Source organism: Myodes glareolus, chromosome 16, assembly GCF_982192425.1.
Source record: "Myodes glareolus chromosome 16, mMyoGla1.1, whole genome shotgun sequence".
Lineage (NCBI taxonomy): Eukaryota > Metazoa > Chordata > Mammalia > Rodentia > Cricetidae > Myodes > Myodes glareolus.
The window spans coordinates 8,971,794-8,985,176 of NC_142041.1; the positions used below are offsets into that span (position 1 = coordinate 8,971,794).

General features: G+C 46.3%; 1 protein-coding gene across 4 annotated transcripts in view; it reads right to left on the reverse strand.

The window, feature by feature from the left end:
- The window catches only part of Chd7 (chromodomain helicase DNA binding protein 7), a 177,841-nt gene that overhangs the window by 76,617 nt on the left and 87,841 nt on the right, over positions 1-13,383 (reverse strand). For all 4 annotated transcript variants that reach the window (XM_085677027.2, XM_085677024.2, XM_085677026.2 and 1 more), the window contains exon 3: positions 5,939-6,354. In XM_085677027.2, coding sequence (XP_085533153.2) covers positions 5,939-6,354 — 416 coding nt within the window. The remainder of the gene's footprint in view (positions 1-5,938; positions 6,355-13,383) is intronic.

A 13,383-nucleotide genomic window follows, 5' to 3' on the forward strand; every position in this document is an offset into this window, starting at 1 on the left:
TAGACTGTAAAGAAAGGAGTAGCAAAAAAAAAAGAAAATATTTCAACGTCAAATTTGATTTCGTGTTTCAAACACATGTGTCGTCTTTACATTCTACAATCAAACTTTCAGGCATAGCAGCCTAGGACCAGATGCAAACCTGCCTGGCCCCCCATGGCATGCTGTGTCTCGGCAAACATTCCTAGAACCACCAGCTCTGCTTGGTGTCGGCCTGGGTAATTTTAAGACATCAGGACCCTGCCTTTAGGGCTGTTAGAGTATTGGCCATTTTCTAAAGGACATCTTACCTATATTTGTTTGGTTAGGTGGAAGAACAGAAAACTTGGATGTAAGAATTAAATTCTTAACAGTAGCACATTCTAAAGCAAAGATTTTTGTCTTGTAGTTAAGAGTTAACACTGAAAAATCTACATTGCTTTGTGGACTCAATTAGGATGTGGAACACGAAAAGGAAACACAGTCAGCTAGGATGTGGTGTTTTCACGGAAGCCCAACACTGACATGAGCCACTCTGGCTATGTGGCACCGCCTGGCCCTGCAACACTGCATAAAGGACAAGCCCAATTAGACATTCCGGTGCCGGCTCAAACCAGAGACTCCCAGGAGTCTCTCGGAGAACACTGCTAATGCCACACCGGTAGATAGGCACATTTGACAGTCAGTGCCCTGTTCCAAGAGGTCACTTTTATTTATGGGCAGCACTCCAGAGGACACTCTGGTACTCAGAATCACACTCTCTGGGTTCACAGTGATCTTCTCTGACCCACCGGAGTGGCTAACACAAGGGAGACATGCTAACCACACATTTCAATCAGGTGCAGTCGGCAGGATGGAAATTAGGTAGACCAACACCAAGGAGAAAAACACCACCATCTAGCCAGAGAAGGCAGACCACTGTGAACTATACTGTTCCTCTATAATTCAAGACCACAATAAAACAAAATAAAATCACACTCTAGTGGATGTCTAAGGGTGTAATGCTTCCAACTTTTAAAGAATCAAAACTTTTTCCCTTTTACTTCATAGCATTTCCATATCTATATGTCGGAGACGAAGGCACATGCAGATGAGAACAACAGCAGGGAGGGAAGCTCAGGTTCTCTGTGCATTCCCACATAATAAAGACTTTTTCATTAAAAATAAAAATCATCCATGATCCTTTTGGTCCTTTTCTCCCAGGAACAAGATCAAAGCCGCGTCTACTGTGGCAAAATACACTCCTTAACACTCTGCTTAAGAAAGAGTGTAAAAAAAAGTGTCTTTGGAGAAGCCTCCCTCTCACACCACGGCTGCTCATGACCTCTGGTGGCACAGGAGAGGTCAGAGGGACGGCCACACCACCCTCTCCACTGCACTGTAGTCACCGCTGAGGCACCACGCTCCACCAGGGTCCGATCCCACCTGCATCTGGCATACGGCACAGTGGGGGCAGAACTGGCTTTCCTAGCGACCTGTTGATTCTCCTACTCTGAACCAGAGAAGTGTAGAGGTAGTCAAGTGGTTAGCCCAAGGGGAAGAAAGGTCTGGGGATCTAAACCACTGTTAGTCGCTCTGTGGGAGAGAAAACAAGCCTAGAGAGTGCAGGGTGGTGCAGGCAGGTCCACGTCAGACCAGGGAGACAGTTCAGAGGTGGAGCCAGCATGGTTCTCGCGGGTACCCTTCCTTCTCACATCCTCACTAGCACTCAAAGGGTTCAGAGCTCCATCTTATAGTCACACACTTGAAACACATATGCGCGTGTGTGTAGCATGTGGTGTGTGTATCCTCTTCCACTGGCTTGAGCCAAAACAATGTCTTTCTGATTTTCCAATGTTTTGGACCAAACTAAGTCAGAGCAGGTGAGTGTTTTAAAGGGAAAGAAGGAACAAGAACACAAGAAAAGGTAGAAGCTTTACAAACACAGAGCGCACGGCAAATATATTTTAATTTACCAAGACACCAGGCTTGCTAACTGAGTAAGTATCTCTTGGGTAAAAACGCCCTAACTCGGTGAGATTATAATTGAGAAAACGAGTTCCTCAGAAGGACACCGCTAAGTAAGTAGCAACTACTATTGTTAATGATAATCAAGGGGTCTTGCAAAAAGCACACCTCACGTGCTTTGGGTACTTTGTGTGTTTTTATTTTTAAATAAAAGCAGTATGCTTATTTTCTGGTTTAAAATAAAATGCTATCTTCACTCAATTGAAAAATAACATTTTCGTTTCTGCTAAATTTAACACCAGGGGTGGGGAATGGAGCAAGGAACAAAATGTGTTCCTGGAAACCGCAGCAGCAGCAGTGAGCCGGCCTCGTCTAATTCAGGCTTCAGGAGTCAAGTCACAAGCCTTGGCCAAGCTCCCCTCGTTCTGCACATTCAAAGAATCTTTATGGCACTAAATGGACCACTAAATCCTTCAAGAATCACTGAAAGGAAGCACTTCCTCCGAATTCTCTCTCACTTCACAGAGCCCATGCATGCACAACAGAAGCCACCCTGAAAGGAGGGCGCAAATCCTCCAGAAGCCTTGCACATGCAAAATGCACCCTCGGCCTCCACAGAAGGCCTGGCTGTGTTTTCCATATTAACAGCCAGTATCTGAAAGCTATAAGGGCACCAGGGGAGAGTAACACAGGTTTTGAAAAATATATTGCAAGGGGAAAAAAAGAAAACGGGGGGGGGGGGGGGAGAAAAAGAACATGGTTCTACTGGACAAGAGGAGTGTGGCCCAGGGGGAGCCCATTTTGTTGCTCATTGTTAGGATGCAAAGTGTCTTTATGCTAATGTGCTAGACAACGGGTCTTCCTGTTGCACCACCATTCTTTGCAACTGCTTCAGGCAGATTACTCTAGTTCCTCCAGCATAGGAAAGACACGGGGAACTGTATTTTGGCTACCAAGGTGGTTAACGTCTACAAACTCAAGCTCCTCACTTTTCCCAGAACCGAGTGGGCTCCAGGGGGCGAGAAGGCTGCAACAGGCACAGATGGGCCAGTTCTGGGGCAGCAGCCACCGTCCATGCATCCTGCATTAGCAAGGGCATGAGGATGCTGCAGCCCGGCAGCAGCCACTTCCTCTCCACCCCCTCAAAGGCCAGCACGTCTGCTGGCAGAGCTGCCGCACGAGGCGGCTCACGGGCTGCAGGAAAGAAGTGGGGAGCTACTGGTCTAAATTTTTCATTTCTCTTGTTTATTTCCACCGCTGCAGCCCTCTGTAGGAAAATTATTTTCTGTATAAACAAATTCATCAAGTTAACTTATTCAAGGACGGAAATAACCGGTATCACATAGCATTTTGCAAAACAAAATTGCCACTGTTGTACTCCACTGCGTAGACGCAGACTGCTCTGGCCATTCAGCCCCAGCACTAACACAACCCAAACCCCCTATTACCTTCATCACTGCATATTCAATTTACATAATTATTCTGCTATGCTATTCAGAATTTACATGTAGCCGTATGCATTCTCGTTATCCTTGATTCAAGGATGCTATTTCCTTGTAGACGTAACTGAACAAGGAGACCACAATTGACATACTCAATTCATCTGACCAATAGCAACAATGTGGCTTGACAAAATAATGGTTTGGTTTGTTAATTTATTTAACATCTCAATGCAATTATCCTATGTTTGGACAGCCAATCCTGAAAGACCATCAACAACCGGAAAGCTTCTGGGGACGGTCCTTGCCACACTTCATTGTAAATTAGCCAGTGGTCACACACATGGTGAGTTTAGCCAAGCCAACGGAGGTGCTACCAACTCTCCACCACCCCCCTCCCGCAACATCACCCCCAAACATAGCCTGCTAATAAGTCTCTGCACACCCCCCCCCCATCAGGTTCCTGTCACTTAGACATCTTTACACACATCAACGTGCTCCAGCCAAGGATTCTCAAACCGCTGACGCTTTAGAACTCCTAGTTCTCGAGGGGAAAGCTTGTGGGGACCAGCAGGGTGAGGGAAAGAGGTATCCTTTCTCCCTGAGCCTACAGAAAGAGCATGTGCAGGCCCCAGGCAGTAAGCTGTGCTGAACACTCACAGAGACCCTAGCTCGCGCTCGGGATGACTGACAGCTGCCGGCCCGCCCTGGAGAGAGACAGCCCTTCCTGAAAGCTCTCTGGGCCGAGAACAGACCCTGCAGCTGCACGAAGGAAAGGCTGCACACCCAGCATCCCAGCGTTGACCAAACTGGATACCCGCGGTTGTCAGGAAGGTGCTGCCTGGGTCACTAGGACATACAGCATTTCCAAACCTACCACCAGAGTACTCCACAGCAGGGTGGGTGTGCTCAAGCAAACTGCCTGACCAGACTCAAGCTGAGGAAGGTGACTGCAAGTCTATGTCAGAATCCCAGAACGATTCTATGCCGTTTCACAATTAGGTGAAAAGATAAGAAGAAAAGAAAAGAAAAAGAATTGCAATGAAAATTGATACTAAATTATCCTAGTACTGAAAATGTTGGTGATGCATTTCTAAGATTCAGAAAGACTCTTTGGCACACACAGCTACAGCTGAAGTGGAAAGGATCATCTTCTTCACATTAGGATCTGACTTCAGGGAGACACAGGCATGTACTTCCTCACACCAAAGCACACCATTTACACTCAGACAGTCACGTGCTCTGAAAACAAACCCAGACTGTCAGACGAAGGTCTTCACATCTCACTCACCATCATCCCGACACTCACCTACAGATAAGGAGGTCAGAAAATGTCTCTCTAATGAATGCAAAGGTTCTGTAATGAGTTGTAATGAGTTGTAAGCTTAGGAAAATATTCACCAGGAGAAAGTGTTTTCAGCAAAGAAACTAGATGCTGAGGGATCCAAGCCAGACCGTAAATACAGAGTTAACAATAAGTCTGAATCATTGCATATACTCGATTATCTGGATACCATAAAAGACATTCATGGCACAAAAAAAAATAGATGATTATGAAACACACCATCAACACATAGCATAACCATGGGTTTGAGCTATCAAGATAGTCTTGCTCCCATCTCTCTGTGTGCTGGTACGCCTGCACACGTACATACAATAGAGTCCACCAGCGAAAGGCTACACTTAGTCATCATAGGAAGTGTAAGGCAATGACACATTTGAGTATGTGTGCAGACAAATGTTTACATGTGCACACAGGACAGAGGGTGGAGCATGTTTTCTATCAGAGTGTGCAAACAGGCTCAGATTAACCAAGTCTGGCAATACTTCCATCTGGAAACTATATTTTCTAACATGAGCCATATTCTGAAAAATAGATTCAGATGTTTGGAACTGGTTCAGAACAGTTGTTAGAAATGTTCAGAACAAATGAAAAAAATTAGTCTTCAATGTCGTCTCTCAGATTTTCTTACCAAATAAATATGCCTTCTAGGGGGTCAGAGAGTTGGTGGGGGAGTACAGGGCAAGGAGGCTCCTTCCTGTTCCCTAAAGTCCCACTGCTTGCCCTTGAAGCCACATCTAATGATGAGTGGTACTGGGTTTCTCCCACACTCCCCACAAGGACTTCAACCTGCCGTGAAGACTTACCCTGCCAAGCAGACACAATTAATTCTCTCTCAGATGCTGGAAATGGTGCTGACATGCTTAGAGCCTTGCAGAGGCCTTCCTTCCCCTGCAAGCCTTCCTATCGGTTATCCAGAGATGTTCATAGCATTGTAGGGGCTTTGCTTCCACTGCAAGCCTTCCTATCAGTTACCCAGAGAGCCAAGTATAGTGCTGGTTTGTGAAAGAAGTTAGCTGCTAAATATTTTTTTAGCCAGTATAAATGCTAAATCAACAGCTCATAACAGTGGAGTCCTAAAGATTGGAATGCACAAAAACCTTCGCTTTTTACTACATGAGTGACAGGTGTCCAAGAACAGTATGAAAATCAGCAGCCACCCTACGCCCCTATAAAGACCGCTACAGCCTGGGGCTGTCTGCCCTGCAGCCTCGGACTCTACCCCACAGCCTACCTTGACTTTTTGCTGGATTTGGGTTTTGGTGTGACAGTTTTTGCTTTCTTTTCCTTTGGCTCTTTGGGGATCTTCGGGGCTTTTGGGGTCTTGGGCTCTTTCTTCTCCTTCGGTTCCTTCAGTTCCTTCGGATCTTTTTTGACTTTCGGCCTTTTCTTTTTCTTTTTTTCTTCTTGGGACCCATCCAGTGAGTTCCTACTTAGTTCTTGGTTATCAACCCCACCAGGGAAGTCATCTTTACCAAAACTTTTACTGGGATCCCCTGCAACAATGTGGTTGTTTTTCTTTTTCTTCTTTTTCTGCTGTGGCTGCTGTTGTACTGCCGGCAGGTAACCGTCGCCCTTCACGAGCTGAGTATTCTGTCCGCTGACCTGAGTCATGTCCGGCTTCTCTAGGAAGGGCTCCGACGGAGAATGCTAAGGAACACAAACGGGATTGAAATTAGTTTCTCGTTCTTCAAGGTAACGAAAGGAAATAAAAGTCAGTGACTGATGTTCCGGGAGTTTTATTCTGTACTGGGGGAAGCAGACATCTACAAACTAAGGGTTATGGGATTTGCCGTTCTCTTTCAGCCTGGAAACACTTGTTTAAGAGGGATGCTTTTAAGTAGGAAAATGTTAAAATTTAAATACCAGTTTGTTACTAAAGAGTAAAAAAAAATTAGTGCAGGAAGGGAAAACCTGTTAGAGAGCTACACATTCAGAACCTCTTCAACCGCAAGAACACAGGACAAGAAGTAAAATGTGTGTGTATATGTACATATATACATACATACACACAGACTGCTGAAGAAAGAGTTAGTGTAGGGTACAGGGCAGGGAAACCCTGACATGTATTAGGGAGGTACCCAGAGAGCATATCAGAAAATACTGACAAACAGGCAAGATGCTGAGAAGTCAACTGAGACCAGAGTAAATGACCGCTGCACAGAGTGACCTCACAGCCCACGACCCACAAACAGGGCGGAGCAGCACAGCATCCACACGGCACACCGTGGCACCTGAGGAACCTTTACATTTCGACAAAACACCCGAAAACATCCCACCTGCAACTTCCAGTCATCGTCTGCCTTTTTCCTACGCTGTGACATGAGTGATCTCACGACACACCCAGCGTGGGTTAAATGACCTTACCATCACCAAATTCCCCAAGTCGGATCTTTGGACTAAGACAGTGAACCTTTTGATTTCACAGATGTGGACAACGACATACGAATATAAAGTAACCTGTCTGAGGAAACACGGAGCAGAGGGGAGACCACCCCACACAGACTCGACACTAACATGGGATAAGCTAAGTAGTATTGTGGGTAAAGGAAGAAAACCCCCCATTTAAGTACAAGAAATAGAAACAGCATCTTAATACCACATCCTAATTCAGCATATCCCAAGCCATATACTGAGCCTGTATGTCCGTTTTACTTAAATCTACAGGAAAATCTTAGTCATTTATCTCCATCTTTCAGAGAGAAACTTAAGAGTTCCAGAAGAGGATGTGACTCCCCAGGGCTCTGTAAGGGGGAGACCTGGACGCAGCTTTCCTCCATCCAGCATCTACTGAGTCTGTCCAGCTTCTAAAAACTTTACACACAGGCCTACTTCTAGGGAGGCAGCACCAAGTTTTACCCCATCTCCCTCTGTGGCTGTTCCCAAAACAACATTTTACAAACTGAACACAGCTTGAGAAGAAGGCAGCCCACTGTTCCACAGCCAATCTTGGCTACTCTAAAGACCGTCACATTCAATTCTTGAGCCACACCAGCAGGGAAGAAATGCTCCAGAACCCCAAGTTGAAACATTAAAATTCCAGCCCAGGCTCCATCACCAACTGCTCTCTGGAGAAATCACTGCACTCAACCAAAGTTCAGCTTCTTCACCTGCTAAGTGAAGGGCTTAGGTTCGTTTCCAATTTCATCCAGTATCTGGGAGACTTGGACATGTAGCTTAGAGGTACAGTATGGGCCTACCACGCACAAGGCCCTGGGTTTGATCCCCACCACTCCAGAAAGAGAAGAAGAGCAGCAACAGCAACAAATTGGTATTAAGACCAATATATATAATTTTTGTTGGTTTTTTGACACCTGGTTTTCTCTGTGTAGCCCTTGCTGTCTGGCCTGGAACTCAGAGATCCTCCTGCCTCTGCCTCCCGAGTGCTGGGGTTAAAAGCGTTTATTTCTGTCACCCAGCAAGGAAAATCTTAAAATACAAATTGTCCCTTCTTGGTCAAACACAGAGGGGATAAACTCAGAAAGTAAAGGCACATCAGGCAACAGAGGGGTGAGCACAGAGTGCGAAGAGCACACCAGTGCACACACGCGGCTCCTATACGGAGGGACAAAATGTGGTCATATCTATCCCGGCTTTCAGATACAAGCTTAAGTCCTAGGAGGCAAAGTGGCTACCAGAAGCCACAGAAGGGAAAGAGATGAGATGTGGACCTAGGTTTCCTAAAGTTAGCGCTCTTATGGTCCATGCCTCGCCTCCTGAAGCCTTACACACAGGCCTCTTTCTGGGAAGGTGAGAGTGTGAAACCAGAAAGGAACTACTCAAACATCCCCATGCCCTAGTGACCTCAACCCCAGGCATTAGCTAAATATTAGTTGATCAGACTTCAACTTTACTACACGCAAACTGCTGAAGTTCAGTTAATTATTACAGTTTTAAACATAATTGACAAGGAAAAGAGACATTGCTTTTCTGCATGGGCATAAAAATCAAACTTCCTTGGAAGAATCGAGTATTCAAAAAGAACAGAAGAAAAGTTATTGCTTAAAAGCAAGGGAAAGTCAGAACAATGACTCCAATTTGGAGTGATGAACTAACTCACTATGGGGTATGTATACCCATCTTCAACCTGCATGGCATCCACCCCAGGAGCAGAATACCTGCGTCTCCCGAGAGCCTTCCCAGCACACATTTATGAATTAGAAAAGGCATTTCACACACAACACACACACACACAAACAAAAAACCTGAAAATTCATTGACACACTTTAGCGTACAAATCATTTAGACACTTCTTTTAGAAATAAAGGAGGCCATACATAAGTGGCTCGGGGAAAAATTTAATCATCCACAAGGAGGGAAAAAAGTGCAGACGGAACACAGAAAAGTATTAATGCTGTTTGCTATGCAGCACAGTTGCTTTGGTGCTGAGGAGGGCAGGAGAGATGCTCAGGGATCTGAGTGTTTACCAGACCTGCTTCTCCTCGGCTCTTTTAGAGGGAAGCTGTTTTCGTAAACATTTAACAAAGAACAGATGGTCGGCCTTAATCATGAGGGGGAAGAAAACCTGGAGCTCCCAGTAATGCCCCGACAAAGTCTCCCAGGCCCAGCTTCCCCTGCTCCCCCCACCAGGCGCATGGTACAGTCTTCTCTAATGCTATTTAATTTTGCAGCGGACATTTTCCCATCAATCCCCACTGCCTGACAGGTAATCAATGCCATTAACATCTGATATTACCATATAGGCCATTCCTACAACCTCTGGCTTATTAAAGTGAATGTCAGGAATTTCAGATACCAAGTGTATTTCACACATATAGGGCTTTCTCAGCGACACAGTTCTATCATGCCTCCACATGCCTTCTGACATACTACGATATCTGTAAGAAGTGTGTCGTGGACTCTGGGGATCTAAAACAGCCGACTGATATTTAAATATGTAAAAATGGCCCAAAGTGTGTATGTTTCGTATAAAAAAATTTAGTCATATTGTTTTTATCCTTAGCTCTACTGCGACTGCTCTCACAACAATTAGGAAGCACGGGAGTAAGCTCTCTGTACAAAACTGGAGGGGCCAGATGCGCTCATCAGAGGTGAGCCAATGCGGGAGCCACGGCAGTATCTCTGCTACTAGGCAAGCCAAACCGTAGTGCTCTGAAGTGTCACAGAAGAGAGGAAAGTGTGGTGGGACAAAGCTGGGACTGTCTGAAGCATGCTTTTCTTCTAAGCGGTCTCAGACTTAAAAAGCTCTTATCTTCTTTCCCACATTTGCCTTAACTTTACTCCTTAAGTCTGAAACTGTAAGCGACATAGGGCAACACGAGGGAACAAAATCTTATCACCAACATACAACACATACGATTTCTAAAGCTCACAGTATTCCACATGCAGGACGCCTGGGGGTGAACACACTTTCAGACGAACTTGCGTTTACTTGTTTGAATTTGCACATATGCAAACAAGCACAAATTCAGAATCATGCTTGACAGAAAGGGAGAGTCACTACCAAATGGACCAGGGATACACTATTTCTGAGGACAGACCCCAGCGGAAACAGGGGGCGCAGAAAGGAGAGGAGAGAGCATCAGAGAGAGAAGACACCCGCTAAGGAAGTGACCCGCCAGCGAGGACCCAGGTAACGAGAAACACGGGCTTGCAACACAGCTGGCAATTGAAATGGTCCAAGAATTACAAATTCTAATTAGTCACATGTGATAAAAATGCATTTATGATAGTTCTTTTAAAAATGACTGTGGACACATGTTTCTATCACAAACATTCTGAACTTTTGCTTTTTGTTTTCCAGTCCTTCTTGGGTCCTGGATCCTCCACACTATTTTAAAAAGTAAGCCTGGTGTCAAGACTGAGGTGTTTGCCTTTGGGCAAACAATGTAAAGACTCAGAGCACTTAGCAAAGGTCCAGTAAGTTCTACTGAGACTTTTAGGAGGAAAGCACTTTTAAAGAAGATGCGGCAGTGGCGGATACACTTACTATCAGGACTCTAATTTATTCATTCAACAGTATTTGAGGAAGTAATAGAGCTGTCCGGATGGTGGGCTGGGAGGACACAGAACACTTTACTAAAGCTGAGATACATGTCTGGTCTGTTTCTGTCCCCACTCTGTGTGTGTGTGTGCATGCGCGCGCGTGCACTATCTGTCTCTCTGTCTGTTTGTTTTTTAACTTTTGTTTTGGGGACAAAGTCTTGCAAATTGCTCAGGTTGGCCTTGAACTTGCAATCCACCTGCTTCAGTCTTTCAGGTACCTGGGATAACAGGTGAGTGCTGCCAGGCCTGAATCTAAATGCAAATAGATTCACCACACAAACAAAACCCATAAGAGCTACAGATTTGCAGGCAGCCATGTTGAAGAAGTTGCATATCCGATGCACGATCCTGAGCCTCCTGAGTCAGTCCCAGGCCTAGGGAGCTGTAGAAGGGCAGCCTTAGAGTACCGGGTCTCTCCCACTCAGCTACCCTGAATGGGAGCCAGATGCCAGGGGCACCGAAGCTTTTCTCCACACCCTCACATGGAGCCGGAGTAGGCAGCAGTCTCCCCAGTACAGGGTCCTCATCCTCAGATCTCTGGCTGTTTTGTTCATCACCCAGTGCCCTTTGGCTTTCTTTTCTTTCCTGTATCTTCTAGTAGTGGGGATTTCTGAGAGTCAAGAGCCCACAGGCCTTTCCTGGTGTTCAGCTAACAGTCCTGGGGTGATGGAGGAGGCACTATATAGACAGACACATCCTAGCATGGGGGGGCGGGGGGGCAAACAGCAAGTTGTGAAGCTGTCCCAGGGCACCACACTGAGTCAGGTTTCCCTTTCAACCATTTGCTGTCAGTCAGTTAGACAATGCTTCAAGCTCTGCCCTCTCTCCGGCCTTGGAACAGCCTAGCCTCCCCCCGAGAAGTGCCGAATCAGGCTGGGCACTGCCAAGATGGCGTCCCTCAGCTGGAAGGGTGGCTGTGCAGCCCAGCTCTGCGGTGGCCACCACCATCCAAACCCCAGCCATGAAGACTGTGGTTCGAAAACCCTAGCTAGCCCTGGCCTATCTGATGGGTGGCCTTCAATTCTATACGAATTTGAAATTTTTGGTTCAAAGGGTCAGGGGAGAACTCTAGGTTGGTTCTGAGCCACAGCTTAGAGTGTTACCGAATATTACTAACTTTTCGCCCAGATGTGGAACTGGGGGTGGACACTGCTATTCTTCCTGAGTCTCGGAGTAAACAAACTCTGCCACCGTCGCTCTCGGCATCCCTGTCTGACGGGCCTGCCACTCCACTTAGCAAGGAGAAGGAACATCCCACGGACGATTTCAGTTCCGTCAGGACCAGGAGAAGACAAGTTTGTTTCCTGCCTCCCTGCCCTGCCTTGAAAAAAGCCCCCAAACCCTAAAGAATAGGCAGCATGTGTTCCATTCAATCTGCTGCACTGCGGGACTCCAAGCCCATTCTTTCCTCTGCCTTGTAAGTCAATTGCTGTGTCTTAGGGAAAACAGCAGATAAAATCACAGGCTTACATTTAGGGAATACAGAGTTGAAACAGCCTGCTCATCTGCACACGCGCGCGCGCGCGCGCGCGCGCACACACACACACACACACACACACCCCTAAGGTACAAAGTAAATAGATGTGAAGTTGAACATGGTTCTGAGGTGCCTCCATCGCTTCATAAATGCTTGGGAAATTTAGCTTAGTCACTTATGTGAAACTTGAATGATGTTCTCCCATGTGATGGCTGCTCAAAATTAGTGTGCGGGTGACCGGAATTTCCGCGTCTTGACCATCTCCTTCCCACCAAGCACAGGGAGGCCAGCAGAACTGCCACCGTGCCGCAGGGAAGACACAGCACAACCACAGTTAGAGGCCTATGGGGAAGCCCAGATGTCTGCATCTTAATGAAAAAGTAGTAACAATTAATATTTCTCAAAGGCCCATGTCAGTAAACGTTGCCTGGACCACAAGAGCAGGGAAGAACGCGTGTCTGACGTCCTCCGATAAGAGTGACGTGCCAGGATCACGTCCACAACTGACCAAGGTACCTCTGGCCTCTCATAAGGAAACCAGAACGATGAGACTGTGAAGAAACTCTGAGCTTGTTTTGCATTGAGCCCTTTTTTCTGAATCTCTAAACTGCTTATAGTAGGAACACCAGGTGCTGTGGGAAGAGTTCTCTCTAGAAGCTGGCAAAAGCACGTCTGCGGTGTCTTACTGCTAGCCCTCATGAAGCCTGCCTCTCCCTTTCTTGTCCACTCTGCCCTCCCTTGGCAAAGATACCTCGCTAGCATCCGTGAGAGAGAACCTACACCTTCTCACATCCCTTCCGCACTGAAGTCCTCACTGTTCCTAACCTGTGTCGAGAGCTGGAGTCTGACCACGGACACACACTCCTCCACACTACCCCGGCTGCCAGGGATCAAACACTTGATCTTGTGTGTGTCTTCAACAATGCTTCCAGGTCAGTCAAGATATTTCACACACAGACAAGACACTGAGGAATTCTATTCACAGACAATGAATGTGGAGGTCAAACTCACACTTTAAAAAAAAAAAATTAATCCAGCTCAATAAACTCTGCCCTCCAGGTGACTGTGTGTTTTGCCATCCCTGGCACACTCAACAGCAAGTTTGATCCTTAAAGTGGAAAAGTATAGGGCCTGGCTCCAGAAAGCCAGCTTTACACTGCTTACATGTGTCACTGAAATAGTAAAACAGTAAAAGG